The 18,340-nt window shown below is 37.8% G+C and overlaps 1 protein-coding gene across 1 annotated transcript; it reads right to left on the bottom strand.

Moving 5' to 3' along the window:
• Positions 1–2,856: 2,856 nt before the first annotated feature.
• LOC134797661 (sodium-dependent noradrenaline transporter-like) lies at positions 2,857–4,892 on the bottom strand. Its single transcript, XM_063770004.1, has one exon. It carries the CDS (start codon positions 4,817–4,819, stop codon positions 2,900–2,902), a length of 1,920 nt encoding a protein of 639 aa, XP_063626074.1. The 5' UTR covers positions 4,820–4,892; the 3' UTR covers positions 2,857–2,899.
• Between the last annotated feature and the right edge of the window lie 13,448 nt (positions 4,893–18,340).

The following is an 18,340-nucleotide window of genomic DNA, read 5'->3' as shown; positions in this document are numbered from 1 at the left end:
CGTCTTACGTCTTACGCTGTCGCGAGTTTGACATTTTTTCCCCATCACAAAAAGTGCACAGCGCCGCTAAAGAAGTTTTCACTTCAAAAATCAATACCTCTAAATATATCTAATTACTAAACTCATAAATAATCATTTCTATGTCGGAAAAGTTTTGGAAAAAAAACTTCCGTTCCAAATAAAAAAGAAACTCGTCTGAAGACGTGACGCTAAATTAAATTTGCGACTTAATTATAATATATATAATTATGTTTAACAAGGACATGGTTTAGGAGTCGGTGAAGATATCATACTATGTTTATCCCATGTTTACTTAATGTAAATGATATTAAAGTACCTACATAATATTTTCATTTTTTTATCTATTAGAAAGCACGGGCAGAAGTCATTCAAAATTTAAAACTCCCAATCCCAAACTCGAGTTCCACGTTATGAAAAAAACTTTACAACCCCTAAAACCCGAAAATGGAAATTTTATACCGTCATAAAATTTAAGTGCGCACTTTAATAACTAAAGCCAAGCCGATATAGCGCTGTATCGTTGACAAAAGAGCCCACCTCACCCACACCTCCACCGCAAATGATTACATTACACACACAGGCGCACGGGACCACACGCCCACCCGCCAAACACGCCCAACGTCTTGGGTTTTCTTATAAACCACGTTGTGTTCGACGTCCCGCTCTAACCTAGCCACTGGCCTGCGGCTCTCCCTGTCCCGCAATGACGAGCTTCACATAAAGAGGAGCCACATTCCCGCCTTTTTTCCCACTCCATTTTGACAGCTCGCGGCTCCATATCTGGCCGGAATATAAGACAGCGTTCACAGATACTTAGTCGAAATAAAACGTTATTTATCGCTTCTCGTTTTGCGTTTACTAACGTAAACATTCCACACACAATCGTTCGTCATCGATACTACGAAGCATTTTCGCAACATATCGGGAAACCCACGATATCACCTACGACGTAACGCTATCCCCGTAGCTTAGCAGATAATGAGTTAGTAAATTGCCTTGGAAATGATACACCTAAAATCCGTTCCTAAAATATTAAACCTCTACCTCAAAATTCTCCAGCAAAATAATCTAACATCAAAACTAACAACATAAGTTAAAAAGATAAAAAAAATATGCTAATATTTCACAATAACTTCTAAGAAATGTCCAAAAAGCTAAAACAGTTATAAACATTGGTCACTTAACAGAATATAAAGTAGTCCAAACCCAAAGTCCCTAAGAAACATCCACCTAGTCATATAACAATCTAAAAATATCAGTAAATTTCAGTAGACATACCAAAATATTTCATTCCGCATCATTCCTTAGCGAGTCAAAGAACAAAGACGCTGAAACTTCGCAGTGTGCCCGACGTCTTAGCGACTAAGTGGCCGAAGACGCGTTAGCAGAGGCGGGGCTGAGGGCTGCGGCGCCCCGCTATCGGCACGCCAAAACACACATTTTTGCCGCCGCAAACCTCGCGCCGAGGGTTAGCCGCGACCCGCAGAAACAGAACGAGACGATAGATACCTCATAACGTGTAAGTAAAAGAGAAGAGAGATAAATGCGCGCGCATTATCTCATTATCTTAGCTTACAGAACGCAGGCGACCTGAATACTAGTACAACTGTGACCTTCAGTTCCATAACAACGCAGAGTGTATGTGTACTGGTTTAATGGCAAATCGGAGCAGCGGTGCTCGGTAGGCAGTAGGAATAGCACCCCAGGGAGGCTTCAGCGCGCCAAGTTTGACAGTTGTGGAGGAAAGTTTTGGCGGGCGGTCGTTTCGCTGTTTTCCATTTGCAAATTTAGGGTAGCGAGAGATGCGCATGTTTTGAGGAAATTGAAAAATTTGATAAGTTATGAGATATTTTGATGTAATGAAATTGTCATTATTTATACATTATGTTTAATTAACAATTTCGCTAATATCTATTAATTAGAGCCCCTAAATTAAATATTTGAGGAAATATTTATTAAATTTTATTTGCACAATACAATATACCAAAATAAATAAGCGGCAAGTAGCATTTTCGGCGGACTCAATGCCAAATAGCATTTTCTACCAGTCACCTATATGGCCCAAAAATTCGTCGCATAAAGTTTGTGCAGGGAATAAAATCGTCCTGTTTAAATGGAAAACAAGATGAATTGACACAAAATTGCCGATCTCTTGAGATTTCAATTATCCAGGTTTGATACAATTCGTTATACATTATTAATAACGTTTTCCAATAATACATTGAATGTCAAAACGGACTCAGATCTTTGAACTTGAGAACACAGACATCCATTCACAGCCAAGCGTGGGAGGACAAAAGTAAAATTGATGAGGGAATGTCACGTCGAAAATAAATGGATGCTTCGCGAACCATACAACCGATATCTACAGATGTAGTGCATAATTATTTTCCATCGTATTTTCATGGAAACGTACGAACGTGTCTTGCTATTTCAGTCGGTCTCGTTACAAAAAGTACTGAGGTTGATTGAAGTAGCATGACAAATACGAACGCTTACGAGAAAATACGTAGGAAAACAATTATGCAGTACATCTGTAGAAACGCGTATAATTTGCAGTTACAGTGGTAATGGTAAAAGACTGAAAACTTTTAAAGGTTTCGTATGTCCAGATGTTCTCCTCTACAGGTCGCAATTCTCAACCAATTCTCGTAAAGTTTTGTGAACAGGTGCAATTATAAAATAGATTTTTATCGTCGATTAAATTTTTGAAAATTGTTCAAAATGGCGAAAACATACATTTATTCATTAAGTTATACTCGCGAGGTCTACAGCTCACAGAGCCAATAGTTAGTTATTTGCTACGGTTCTTTTTGGCGTGGAAATAAAAAAAAGTAAGGATCAATCAAGGTTTAATTTAATTTTAATTAAAACAAGCTTAATTAGATGTCAGTACACTCCACTCCGTGGGCTGCAGGCAGTGACTCGCCTCAGATTCTACAGAAAGCTCCTTCATCACATTAACGCTTTTCCTTTTGCTGTATCCATGTTTCTTAACTTGCCGGTACAAAAACTCGGTTGTCATAATTTCGGGCACAAACATTTTTCGACTTTTGAACAAAATATCATCCTTCGGTCCCCAATCGCCGCATGGTGTGAACAGACCTTTACAATCTCCATTTGCTATGTATATTATTAACTGTACGATAAATGAGAAAAGTAAAATAAGAGCATAAATTCCAAGTAACACTATATATAGAAGCAGATCAACAGTTATTCCGAATGTTTCACTTTCATGTGAGTTTCCTCCATGTTCGCTAAGTGCTAAGAAACTGCATTTCGAGATCAATATAAAAAAAATAAACACTGGGTTTAAGACCCAACAAAACTTCCAAAAATAACTAGTCTTTACTCCAATCATAAAAATAATGTCTACACTGTGATTATAATAGCCGTAAATCCAATAAATGGTTATTGAGTATATCAAACTAGTGAATATCTGCACTGTGTCAATCGCATCCAGCAGTGCAGGCGTCAGATCCGAGCAGAAACACGGGTACGACAGCAGCGCCAGCGATACTGCCAAGGACATGGAGCTACTCTTGTGGTGTCTCCTTGCAAAAGCCAAGTTATTTATCAAATATTCCTTCAAATAACTAAACAATAGCCAGGTATTCACAAACATACAAACAAAAGTGACCGAGAACCAAATAAACCCTGAAAGGTTGTATTCGTCAAAATAGCTAAGAGTTTCTGTCATCGAGGCAAACGGGGTAAAAAAGAAGTTGTTGCCGAGCTCAACGACGTTCTCCTCGTCGCCGTGGTAGAAAGACATGGTTTTGATTCCGCTGTAGGTGACAAGGCTGAGCATTAACGAGGTTAGCACGGCGAGCAGCGGCGCGGCAACGGCCGTCATACAGGCAGGGCTCCGGAACTCCGCGCCGCTCGTCCAGCCGCCCGCCATGCCGCAGCCCGCGCCCACAGCTAGGAAGGCCTTTGTCAGCACCATGGCCCACTGCGCGTACAGTTCCGTCCAGTCCATATCGTCTATGCTTGCCCACCCAAACCATACACTCGACGAGAACCATGTGCCTCCCGTTCCCAGCGCTATACATACCAACACAAACGTCCCCACTCCCACGTAACCCAGCGCCAGTTTTACACCTATCCTCAGGAACTTTCGCTTTAATGTCAAAACAAACAAAGCGAATGCGATGCACCATAGAGCTATAGTATCTTTATAGCGCGGAGTGCAATATGGCCACACCGGTGTCACGTAATTTCCGATTTGAACTTCGAAGAAACAGCGACTAGCAGTTTTGATACCACAATCGCCCCCGTACATGTTTTGAACTTCGAGACAGTTTTGAAAAACCGAAGTGTTCTTCCATTTGATCATACAGGTTTTTGTCGTTGAATTTCCATCGTAATCATCGCAGGTGTTCCAAGGCGCCGGTGACACGGCCGAGTGCACCGCATATACAAGGGACCACGAAGTCAGCACCAGCATGTAAACGATTTTCATCGTCACCAGGTAAATAGTACCGTAGCCAAAGCACCGAAAAAGTGGGAAGAAATTCCACATCGTGATGACATCACAGTTAGTATATTGGGCCAAGCAGATTTCGGAGAAAAGCAGGGGCGTAGCGACGACGATAATAGCTAATAAGTATATTATTGAATGAAGATAGAATCCGTTGTGGGCCAGCTCGGCTGGTGCCCACATCACCGCCGCGTCTCCTAGCATCCACATCCACAGAATAAGCCTGTAGTCGCTATATTTCTTCCAAAACTTGGATTTTGATTGATCATCGTTTCTTTTTGCCATGTAAGAATCGTTTTTACTCCTTGCAAACATTGTACCTTTTATTATCACACTTTAGTTTGACAGGGCAAATAAAATAATGAGTCACGACCAACTAGATACAATACCTACAGACATAAAAACACCAACCATAGCGCTAAAGATTTTTCGAGTCCTTCCTTCTTCAACGTAACAAACAATAATATTGCTTGGCCAATCCGCAATACAATAACGTGCTATTTAAACAATGAGTGCCAATCCGTTATACTTATTTAGTATTTTTTGCTTGCAATTTATAGAAAACTCAAGTTAAAAGAAACGAAACCTAAAAATAGAATCTGAAAACTTTGTAGAGATATACCAAGAAAAGCATGCAACGATTTTGATAGCATACTGCGTATGCAAGGGCAAGGGTTATTTATACGTCATAATACTCATAATTTCATTGTAGTTTGTCGTTCTCTCTGCGTGTCCTATCAAAATCGTTGCAGACTTGTCTGGGTCTAACTCCTAGTAGTCCTAAAGATGATGAAGTCAATGACTCTTTAGAAGAAATTCCTTCAAACACTATATGGATCTCTAGATTATTTGTCGCTTCTCATTTATACTGAAACATAATTACCTTAACCCACACTCCCGAAACATGATTGGTGTAGTACAGCGGTCGCTGGTCTGCAGCCGCGTCCGACCGCGATTAGCAACCATTTTGTTTTGATATGCCGCCCGCCGCGATTTAGGGGCGCCACGAACTCTGAAAATGACGGAAAAATTGCATTTGTTGGATCCTGACAGCGTCATTCAGTAATTTGTACCCTAGGTGTTTCATTTAAATGACACATTAAATATCGGCCTGATTCTAATTTTAATAAACGTCACTTTTGATACTGGCAAATTCGATCCATATCGTATCGAGATAAAAATTTCATGTTTATGTCTATACTTTCACTAAACAATTTAAGTAAAATGACCGTTATTTACCGATTCGGGAATTAATTCTCAGAATCAATTCTATTTTACAAACGAATTATCATTGCTAATCGTAAATAAAATGGGAAACATATTTAAATATAAGCCAGTTTTAGAGCATGAGAATAGAAAAGATGAAAAGACATTAGGTATTTTTTAAATTTACTTACTTATTCTACAAAGTTCCTACTAGTTATATTGTCAACGTTAAAATACGTCACTACTAGCTAGATTGTCAAAGTTAAAATACGTCACAACAAGCGTGGAATGTATCGCAATTCCCATCATAATGGTGAGCCTATACCCGCGATGTGGCCACACGCAAGTTGCCGCCGTTACGGCCACTTTGAGGCGAGCTGTGCCGAAATACCCGTCAACCACTAGTTCATACTTCATATGTGACGGATGGGATGTAACTTTATCAAACGATAATTATATTTAAACATTAGGTACTTTTGCGTACAAAACTTAGACCTTAATACAATGAGTATAATATGTTACACTGAAGTAGAAAGGTCTCGTCGAAGTAGAATCTTAAAAATATAGCGGAAGCTGTGTCGCTCTTTCAAAAAAAGTAATAGAAAACAATCATATTAGTGTAGTCCAGACATCTCACGTACCTATAGAAAAAATCCTTTCCCCTAAAATATTTTTTTCCGAAGGTATACCAATGCCAAATTTTATTTAGCGTCTGGCATAGATTTATAAGGCATAGATCGAGTGTTCGTACATCCCTAGTGAAGCCATTTCAAGTGCGACGTCACATCGCACTCGTGTCACCGTATTCGATCGGCCCTAGCATTACTCAAGGTCACGTCGGTTTGTGTACACCTCCCGTTTAAAAATCAAAAACACAGGAAAAATGGTTGTTTGTGCATTGAATGGGTGTCACAACGCATCATATCATAAAAACAAACCGACTTACATTACATTTCACGCGTAAGTATAGAGTTTAATGTGATATTTTTACGTAATCGTAACTACAAAAATCCAATGTTTCGCCAGCTGCCATTTCTTATAAATGTTGACAGTGTAGTGAATATTTTTTCCTCAAAATGGGACATGACGTTTACATTCTAAAATTAATACGCTTAAGTGAAGTTCCTTGTATAATTATATAAAAATTACATATTTTTAAATATTTCATTATTTTATTTCAAATTATGTAGTAATTGTATGCACATTATAAATAAAAAATTGTAAAAATGTATCAATTTTTTTATTTAAACCTTATTTCACAAAGGCGGGAAATGCAAAATTCCTTAAATAAACATAAAAAGCTTTTGCTATTAAATCTACACACAAATTATTAATAACCAAGTGTTAAGGATGTTGTTAATTCCCCCATTTTGAGGGAAATATCTATATACTGGCAACACGTTTTTGTATATGTGTGTGTGTTGCTGAGCGTAAAACACGAGCCTCCCACCCACACATCGATCGTGTTTCGGCTTCACTTTTGGCAGGTTAGCCGTATGGGGACTATCTGTCTATGCGTTATTAGTTTAAGGCGTCTGGCTATAATTTTCCAGCCAGACGCTAAATAGCTTAGCTAGAGAACTATTTGTATGAAAACAATTATCGTTCATGAATAATTAAAAAACATAGCTCCGCTTAGCTTAAATGGAAAATTAAGCTACGAGTATATGTATAACTCTCAAGACTGTATAACATAAACAAATCTACGATATAAAATATTTAATATCTACATGTATATTTTGTATAAAATAAAAGCCAGAATCTATGCTATCCATACTATAACATTCTACTCGTAAAATCAAAACATATGCCGCTCTAAGCATATATTTTCAATCCGCCAAGCAATTGTCATCTTTATTACCTTAACCTAAAGCCTATAAAACTCAACCTAAGCATCGTGAACTAAACACCGTCGTCACTGAATAAATAACTTGACACTTGTTCGCAAATAAACAATTTAAAATGTCAAGAATAGGGAAAGGGTTGGTTCCCTTCCCTTTTCCTGACATTATGTTTTCTGACAACCAATTTTAGAGTTGTTTGCGTTAACGTGTGAAGGGTTAAACGCGCTTTATATTTGCGTGGTACTAATTTTTCTGTGCAGGTGTAAAGTCTTGTAGGTGTAGATAGATGGGTGCCTGTCTGCGTACGCGAAAGGAAGTAATAACAATTGTTATTTTTTAACTAACTTCCCAATATTCGATCTACATTATAACTTATAATGTTTAATAAATAATTTAAGCTTAGCTTGATCGAATATTAGGAAGTTAGTATATAACTATAAATAATATATAACTACACAAATACATATCAGGATACCAATGAACGACTTTTCAACATTTCGTTCATTGGTATCCTGAAAGAAAAAAGTTAAATAGAAAATTAACGCTATTTGTCACGTTTTCATATCCACAGTCCCCCACTTCAATCTCAAAATCAATAAAATAAAAATCTGAAATTATGCGTTATACGTTCATGTATTACTCAACCACGGCAACACCAAAAGGGCGTATAAACATTCCTTTCCAAACGCTTATAGGACTTTTTGGGTATATTTTAACGGTGAAAAGTAAAGTATCGATATAAATAAGGGAAGTGTCGTGTCGCTGGGCTCGCGGGCCGATTGGCTCGATTATGGCCCCGCGGAGACTAATATCCCTTTCTTTCGTAAATGTTTTTGGGAATGTTATTTTTTGGCGTCGGTCGCATCTGGCGGCCGGGGGCGCGGAATGGGATGGAGGTGAACTGTCTCGGATAGAGCATTTGGGTCCTGGCAAGGATATGGAACGTATGGACTGGAAAAAAATTATGTTTCTTGTAATTTTCATGAATTTATGGACAGAACCTCTACGGATACTCGTATAAATGTTCGTTTGCCTTCTTCAGTGTCTTTTTGAACTGAAAGAGTAGCTTTCGACTGAGAGATATAAGTAGCTTGACTTTTTCGTATAAGCCTATATATTAAGCCCGCATACTTCCATAGCAATGGAGCGCATTTGAGGTTGCGATCTGGCGGACTGTACTGTTGCACAGTACGCACACATCCGTCCGTGTCCGATCCAAGTCTAAACTAGTAAGCACGTTTAGGCGTTAAAGGGATATATCGAAGGACTTCAAAGTCAAGTTTAGTTAGAAAGTTCTTAGTCACAGGCACTCACATGCATATATTGGCAGGCAATTTTCCCATAGCTCTTTTTTTTTATGGCTGCCGATTGGTCAAGTGGTCACTACCATTCACAGAAATCACTGCCTTAATGATTTTCCCAACACTTGAAAAAACTTTTCAAGTGGTAGCCACCATGCCCATATCAGTATCAGGGTTGGCTCTTGATTGGAAACCTTTTGGTAATATGGCCTCGGTGTTTTTTTTTTAAATTAGGTATTAGTCTACTATTAGTCTAGCGGTCCCTACCATGCCCTGCCATTCCACGCAAGTCGCTTACCTACATCAAGCAAGCACTATTAGTAAATTTCCCCCTATTTTTTTAACAGTCCCCTGGTCAAGTGGTCACGTACCCTGTCCATACCACGCAAGTCACTGCCCAGGTCACTTACGTTAAGTAGTCTCTTATCTGGGCACGTGTTGCCCTTGGGCAGGTGTTCTCAACGTGCTCATTGTGATTGAAATTGGCCCGTTTTTTCGAGGGGACTTTTATTGGCTATTTTGTAATGTAATTTTTCCGGGTTATTGCGAGGCGGGAGTCTAACCGTGCGGGAATGTGATTTGGCTGTCTAGCTTAATCGTTGGAACGGGTACGTATTACGGTATTTATCTTTCTTAGCAGAAACAATATCTTATGTATACTCTACCCTTGTTTTTCATTACAAGTCCGACATTTTTTTTTTACTCATGAGTTTAAAAAAAATTGTATGCGTAAAATACGCAATTGGTAGATAATTTAATAGCCTTAAGGGGCCCACTGATTAACAGTCCGCCGGACGGTATCGGCCTGTCAGTTAGAACAAAAATTTGACAGTTCCGAACAACTGACAGGCCGGTACCGTCCGGCGGACTGTTAATCAGTGGGCCCCTTTATAGTGCCTAAGAACTATACTTTTTGCGAAACCATTGTGTTTCATCTTGTAGGTTACTATATTTTGTGGTTTACGCAATATAAATAATAAATAATACCAAACAGTTTCCTAATTTGTACAACTTTGTGTAAACTAGACTTTCTACTAGTTCCCTCCTTCCTAAGGGCGTGTAGAACACCTTTTTTTACACCTGTACCAATTTACAGATAACTACGAGCGAGGCGCACAAGTTATGTCATTGGTCATATTTTAGGGGTAAAATCGCCTATTTCTATGGTTCCATGGTGCTGCCCGTAGGCGTGTATGCAATAACCCTAGCTCAGGCTCATCGTGCAATGCAGCACAATTTCTAATATAAGAACGAGCAGCAAAAAGCAAACAAGCCCGCGCGCAGATATTAAAGGCATATCTCTCTATTATGAGCGGGAAGTTCTGTAATTTAAGGGCGGCGGCGGCATATGGCGGGCGGTAGGGATGGGCGGTGTAGATGTCGACTGTCGATGTATCGATGTTGATTATTAGGTACAACTTTGTACATGATAAATATAATAAAAAAAAACATAACTATTTTCTCATCCATCGATGTCTTTAGCAACAAAAGCAAGAGATCTTTTAATCCAGTCACTTTTTTTGTAATTCCTAATATGTGTATAAAAAAAAAGATTTTACTTTTTCCGTTGGTTTCCTGTTGTTCATAAAAATATATAATTATAACAAAATACTAATTATACCTTCAGGTACAGAAAATAAATATTATTACCATATATAAACAACATTCTAACATGACTTTAAGGTATCTTTGCAGTAGATACGCACATATCAGTGGGTTCCTTGAAAACAGCACATTAGTAAATTACACAAACAAAGAAATATGTAAACGAAACACTTGTAGAAAGTATTTCTTTTAACTTTTTTATTTATATTTATAAAAGTCCTAGGTAAGACTTAGGGCCTATAGCTACAACCTAGTACAATAAATAGTCCGTGTCCAGTCCGTGACCATGATGGTCGTTCTTGTCTACGTGACAGCGTAAAACGGTAAAACGGTGTCCGTCACTTTCTATCCCACGGTGTTAAAAAGTGACAGTTGTTTTATCACTTGATAAAGATGGATAAAGCTATCCATAATAAGCCGGCTGCAGTGCAATACTTATGTAGAGTAAGGATGTGGATAAAGTTAATATACCACCACACCACAACCAATACCAAAACCAATGGCAATTCCTAGATTCAAATTAACACAGTCAAATATTGTCTTCTGTTAATCCGGCGATATTCAATCTATTTTTTATGTATTAATTATTCATAACTATACCAATAAAACATAACATAACAATAAAACAACATAACATAATATACCAATAAAATAATGTTACCTATTTAATTTCATGTAGGTAAGTATCCTATCGGGCCGCGTACCCAAGATGCCAATCGCTTACTCTCCGTAGCGATCGAAACGCAACTGTCACTGTCGCGCTAATATGGAAGAGTGATAGAGAGACATAATGCTTTTCGTTGTCGAAGCGATATCGATTGTAACCTTAGCTAGGCCGGCAGTTTATCGATAGAATTCCCGGCCGTCCCTACCGCGCTCGTTCCTCAGACACAGCTGCACTCCGCGATTATAACTAGCTTAGCGAACTCGCCAGCTCACTTATTATTGCGTTATTAAACAAATATAACGCGAAATCATTAATTAACAGCAGAATCTCGCAAAGTTTGGAATCATAGGTCAGCCTAACAAGCTCTATCACATCTTATTGCGCGAGTTTTATCGCGCTGAAGATATACCTATTATACATCCATCTGTCTAATAATGTGGCAGATCGGCACTAGATGAATCTAACTAATAAACGCTGATGAGGAAAGAAAGCCAAAATTCATAGCTCAGAGAATTGTCAGTAGGCAAAATACATTTTTGAAGTGAAAACTTCTTTAGCGGCGCTGTGCACTTTTGTGATGGGGAAAAAATGTTAAACTGCGACAGGTCACGTGTCCGTAAGACATATGATTCGTAAGACGGACACGTGACCTGATCGAAAAACTGTTACAATGTCATTGAGTTTTCACTTTTGCCGGCACTCCCGGAGTGCAACCCGTTGTTTTTTTTTAATAAATGTTTGGGGTCAATTTTTCATAGACCGACCTAACTTCAAGCAAAGCTAAATTTCAACTATGGATACTATGCGATGACATACATAGGTACTTAGGCATCAATAAATCAATTATTTAGGAACAAAGAACAAAAAACAAATGTCCTTACTTTGATTTGAACCCTGGACTGGAACTCCAACTTCGTTGGCAAGCCACTACCGAGGCTAGGAGGCCGATTGGGTCCATAGCCCAGAGACTAGCCAGGCTCAATGGTAGTGAGCAAACCAGAAAGGTTCTCGACCTTTTACAATATAAGTAAAGCGGGCCAAGGACCGATAGTGAGAAGCGAAGTTAATAATCATGTAACCATCTCACTAGGTGTCACACACTAGAAACATCAGCCTTGGTCCTCACCTTATCCTTTTATGTTTGGAAAAAATAAATCCGGTCAAGTGCGAGTCCGTACATCACCCAAATTTTATTTTGGTGGGTATCCAAGAACCCGATAACTGCAAGACACATTTTTTTGAGCACGGCATACTTACGCTACCATGTCTTTATATTTTAGAATTATGTATTTATGTCAAGAAAAACATACACTTGTTCAAACAGCTGCCAAATCGAAGGCTAAAATACAAACTTGAGCTACCCGCAGGGTTGGGCAGTATTTCAATTACATGTATTTGAAATACGTATTTGAAATACATTTTAGTATTTTGTATTTGTATTTCAAATACTACCTGGAAAAGTATTTTGTATTTGGTATTTCAAATACTGAACTCACATGTATTTAGTATTTTGTATTTCAAATACTTCAAGCATCAAAATACATTTCTACGAAATACATTTTATTAAATTCTATGATCCTAAAATGGAACGTTTTTTTTTAAATATAATGTACAACTTGTACGAGGGCAAATAGGTAATTAGGTACAATGCGCGAGCGAGCTATTGTGCGCGGAACTTTTCGTCAACAGCCAGGGGATAGGGTCATTGCAGTAGTTTCCGTCCATGCTCTAGTTTTCGACCACTTGACAGATTAGCAAATAATATATTTCAGTTTTAATTTACTATTTGCGAAATATAATTTTTATATGTGGACAGATATATTGTTTTTAGCTAAGGATTGAAATCAGTCCAAATTTGTGCAGCAATGTAGATTTATATTCAAATTTCGTCAAGTGGACGAAAACTAGAGCTGGACGAAAACAAGCGCAATGACCCAATAAGTTTTTAGGAAAGGATATTCGTTAAAAAAACTAAAAGATTAAACAAAAAAATGAAAAGTATTTTGTATTTTGTATTTGAAATACATTATTTTAAACACTGTAATTTGTATTTTGTATTTCAAATACCAGTCACCAAAGTAATTTGTATTTGGTATTTCAAATACTTTTAAAAATGTATTTTGTAATTTGTATTTGAAATACGTGGAAGCCAGTATTTTGCCCAACCCTGGCTACCCGCGCCTAAATTACAAATATATAGGAAAAGCCCTCTTTATGCAGCAGCTAAATGCTACAATCATGTTCCAGACTTTATAAAGGCAGAGGAAAGGGATACAACATACGCAAAAAGATTGAAATGGTTCCTTGCGAGAAAAGTGTATTATTCTATTAATGATTTCTTCGCAGATTGCTTTAATATGTAATTTATTAGTTCTATTTATATAATTTAATACGATGCTACTTTTTGTGCTTTATTGCATGACATATGTAAATATTATAAATCTTAGTTTAAGGAAATGTTTGTCATACCCTTTTAGGGTCCATGAGGTACTTACTTGTATAAATGTTGTAACATCTCTTGTTGTAACCATGGTGCAATAAATGATTGATTGATTGATTGATTTAACAATGTATTTTTTTATGTAGAACGTGAATGAAATGACTTTAAAGAACCCGTAGGGGTCGTATCAAAAACGAAGTAATTAAGTCCCACTCACGCTTGACTGCACATTTCCGTAGGTTTTCCTGTCATCTATAGGTAAAGAACTATTTTGTGTATTTTTTCTAAATTTTAGACCCAGTAATTTCGGAGATAAAGGGGGGAATGGTCGGACAGACAGACGCACGAGTGATCCTAAAAGGGTTCCGTTTTTTCGTTTTGAGGCACGGAACCCTAAAAACGGTGTGTACTGAAGCGATTACCAAACACGAGGCCTCAAGAGTGGAGGTGAGAAAACGCCAACGCAAACAACAATTGCAATCACCAGGGCAAATGTTTACAAACTGCCTGTTACCATAGTGTGCCTACTTGCACTCGAAAATCGACGTTTTGCATCAAACTTATACATGTCTTTAACGTTTCATCCAAATTTAACCTTAATCTCTTACAAACTAAGGTTGATTTTGCGCTAATTGCTATGTGAGAGATACGAGCTTGTTATAGTAAAGTGGGAAATCACGACGGAAATGGGAACACGTGATTCTGCGGATCCACTGGAGATGAGTTGATCAGGAATAAAGTACGAATACGGATACGAATGTACAGGCTATTCACCAAAGTTCACAACGATTGATACAAGTCAAATACAAGCTGACCTCCGAGGACGCGTATTTGCTACTGATTTCTGGGGTCAAATTATACTAGAATCGTGCGGGACGACTACAAAAAGTTTCGTAATACATTTAGATGGCTATTAATATAATTAACCATTGCTGCATTGACTCTCTAAAGGCCTCTTACCCCATTCACTAACCCGGGGTTAACCAGTTAAACCTGGAGTTACCATGGTTACCAGTACAATTTGACACTGGGTTAACGGTTTAACTGGTTAACCCCGGGTTAGTGAAACGGTGCAAGTGGCGCTAAGGGTTAAGTTTTTGACACATAAGTACTGAAAGTTAACAACATTTAAAGTTAATCCCTCTACAGTACATATGGTGCTACTTTACCGCCCTAGGGCGGGATTAAGGGCAATACGTGCTTATGTCAAAAATTTAAAGGGCCATATGTACTGTATAACGTTGTACAATACACGTGCGAATTTCCTACTTTTCGCACTTGTATCGTAATGTACTATTAACTTATAATTGTTTTCCATTTATTACTCGGAAGATCAACACGGTCAGACATTTGAGTGTTTTTTTTTATACAACACAACGACAATTTAAGCAACCGACTGGTATGGAGAAACTGTGCAACAATTATCTGCAGATTCTTATTATAACGTTAGCTTTATATGATTAGGTGCCGACTGTACATATCCCACCATGCCTGTTAGGAGGCGTCTCGACACAGATCTCGACAAAGGCCGAAGACGTTAATTATTCACGGGGCTACACACCGATTGTTAGTCTCGAGTTCTAGTTAAATAAAGGGGAACCGACGGAGGATTTTTGTTACGAGTTACGTATGTTGGTGTCTTGGTACGATGTTTTGAATTCAAGTACCATATGCAAAAATCGTACCACTAACAGTAACTAATGGGTTAAAAAAAGCGATATCTGCAGGAAAGAGGCAATCTAATTAAGCAACGCCAACACTACTACCCAGTAAGTATGTACCCAATGGACCCAATGGAATGAATGTAAAGTTTCTGTTCTAAGTATATGTATCTACACCTATTTTTTAGAACTAAGAGTTATAGTTTTGTGTGGGTTTAACATGTCATTTATATTTAAAAAGATGGAATATACCTATACATGTCATCAGACCAACAAATTTCTGAACAACGTCTCTATTAAAAGATCATGCCGAATTGCAGCTCTATTTCACAAAACTTTACAGAATTTTATGGCCCCGACACCCCAAACCTTATGTTAGTCAAATATATAGCGCATATAATAAATAATCTACATGAAAAAGCCATCAAATCGTACCGACCGTCAAACCAAGTCGAGATATCACGGGATGTATTTTTAAGTAGGCGGCGAAGGGACGGGGCGACGCGTATTTCCATACAAATGTTGAATAATTTAAAAACAACTCGGATGTCAAGTAGCAAAGTCGTATTTTGCTCATGGCGTGAGGCCGTTCAATTAATTCAGGGGTGCAGTCGAACGCTATGTGATGGTTGAGCATTATTTTATGCATTAGGATTTTAATAACTTACACACTATGTTTATAAGATAAGTGATGGGATTATCATAAGTATACAATGTACAAACAACTTTTCAAACTTTTACAAATTACTTTATTTGTACTAAAACTGATAGAATTCTCAACATATTTTTTGTTGCCTCTTAAAGGGGCGCAGGATCCACGATACTTAAGGTCGGTTGCACCAAACAGTCATAGTTTGCATAAATTTTTTGTATGTGACTTTTCATAGTAGGTACTCTGTTGAGTGATGTTGATCAGTCTGTTAAGTGTGGTTGGTGCAACTGGCCCTTAATCTTACAGTCATCTATCATAGGCACCATATGTAACATTTAGTGACATTACCTATACATATAATTCTAGATTTTCTAGATGGGTACTATAAGTACATAGGTGCTTATTAAGTCTAGTATACAACGCGTAATTGATCTTCTGTTCAAAAAATGTAGCAAGGTTTTAGAAATTAATCCGCATTATATTAAAACCTGTTTGACAAAACGATGCCTCGTATTCGTTCATATTGATCTTACAGCCACGTATCCGTTCATATGAAAAGGGAACAAACCCAAGCGGGGATTAAATTTCCGCCCGAATTAACTTCAGTGAATCGCAGCTATCATTCCATCAAAACAAACCAATAAACACAGCCCCACTAGATTTAATCTGTTTAGTCGCAAAAGACGCCCATAAAACAAAGTGTGAAGCGGGCAAAAATCCTTGTTCCATCACCGTAGCAAGATTACACATAAAAATGTTAAATGTTCCCGAACGAGTATTGAAAAAATCCAAGGGAAATGGCGGGAGAAATTGGCTGCAGTCGAGAGGGCGCGGAGGGCGATATTATTTCATACGATATTATGACGATACCGGCGTTGAGAACGAACATTCTATCTATACCTATTAAAGTACTAAAATACTTATTACATTGTAGTTTTAGGCATATCAAACTCATAGTGTCGTATAAAAGTCGTCGAATCCTCGGTCTTGTCACAGTTATCTATTATGTGTAGGTATATATGTGATAGTCTTAAATGATAGTCAAGCGCAGACCGTTCAATGAGCACAGTGGGTGTAATTTAAATATAATAGATAGCTAAAGTTGTATTTAATCGCTAACAAGTTATTTAAGAAAAAAACTGAATTTTTTTTTCCAAAAAAATATATTGTAATCCCTCTTCTACTCTATCAGAATCGGTGTAGGATGCCAGTCTAATGTCCATAAAAACTACTGATCCTGTGTCTGTGCCTGTCTATGATCATCAATTAATTTAACTATAAAATCTTACCAAACGAATTCAAATTAAATAGTCGCAGAAGGCTTAAACCGGCGTTTACGCCAGTCAACAAGCGGGGTTGACTGACAATACCGACATATTGATGTTAACCCGACGAACGTGTGAGGCAAAGCAGTCAACGGATACCTATATCGTACTACAAAGTGTACCCTACCTTTTATAACAGTCTTTTATAGAACAGTAAGTACTTAATAGAACAGTAAGTACCTATTATAATAGAACCTACCAGATATATTTATAAAATTTTAATTTCGAAATTAATTATTTACCGCTTGGATTACTTCCAATTAGATATTACTAGCGACCCGCCCCGGCTTCGCACGGGTTGCCAAATTATACACCTAAACCTTCCTGAAGAATCGCTCTACTGATAGGTGGAAACCGCATGAAAATCCGTTCAATCGTTTTCGAATTTTTTTGCGAACATAAAAACACACAAACAGACAGAAGCGGCGGGGGACTTCCTTTTATAAGGTGTAGTGATAAGCTCTGTTTTTATATTCCTGATACTATTATATGATAGTTTGATTCCCCAATTATAGTTAATCACTGCTTTTGTTTCTTTTGCACTAAATTAAGAGATCTGTCAGAGAAGTCAGTATACAACTATTGCCGTGACCATATCTACTAGGTATACAGGATGAACACTAAAAATGTGTTTATGGGTCAAACAGATCACTGTGTTATGTCTTTCCTGTAGACATACACAAGAGTTAAGGGCTATAAAGGTTAATTTTCTTATTTAACCCTTCTCCAAGTGAAAAGGTCCTCCTTTTATTTAGAGAACTATGATAAAATCATTACCTACATGCCCACAAGCTGTTAACTATTGCCCACAGGAGAGAAAAATGTGCTGTTCGCGATAACACACTAGTTTTCTCTCCTGTGGGCAATAGTTAACAGCTTGTGGGCATGTAGGTAATGATTTTATCATAGTTCTCTAAATAAAAGGAGGACCTTTTCACGTGGATAAGGGTTAAATAAGAAAATTAACCTTTATAGCCCTTAACTCTTGTGTATGTCTACAGGAAAGACATAACACAGTGATCTGTTTGACCCTTATTTACATTTGTTCTATGAAGAGGTCTGAAACTATAAGACACAGTTAAATCATTTCTAAGGTACAGTCGATTTTAAAGACAAGCAGCTCGATTCGGGAAAT

The sequence above is a fragment of the Cydia splendana genome, chromosome 15 (genome assembly GCF_910591565.1).
Source record: "Cydia splendana chromosome 15, ilCydSple1.2, whole genome shotgun sequence".
Lineage (NCBI taxonomy): Eukaryota > Metazoa > Arthropoda > Insecta > Lepidoptera > Tortricidae > Cydia > Cydia splendana.
The sequence above is the reverse complement of the archived record's forward strand: the minus strand, read 5'-3'. Positions and strand labels throughout refer to the sequence as shown.

Coding starts and splice junctions, on each gene's coding strand:
- LOC134797661 (XM_063770004.1), bottom strand. CDS start 4,819: ATGTTTGCAAGGAGTAAAAACGATTCTTACATGGCAAAAAGAAACGAT.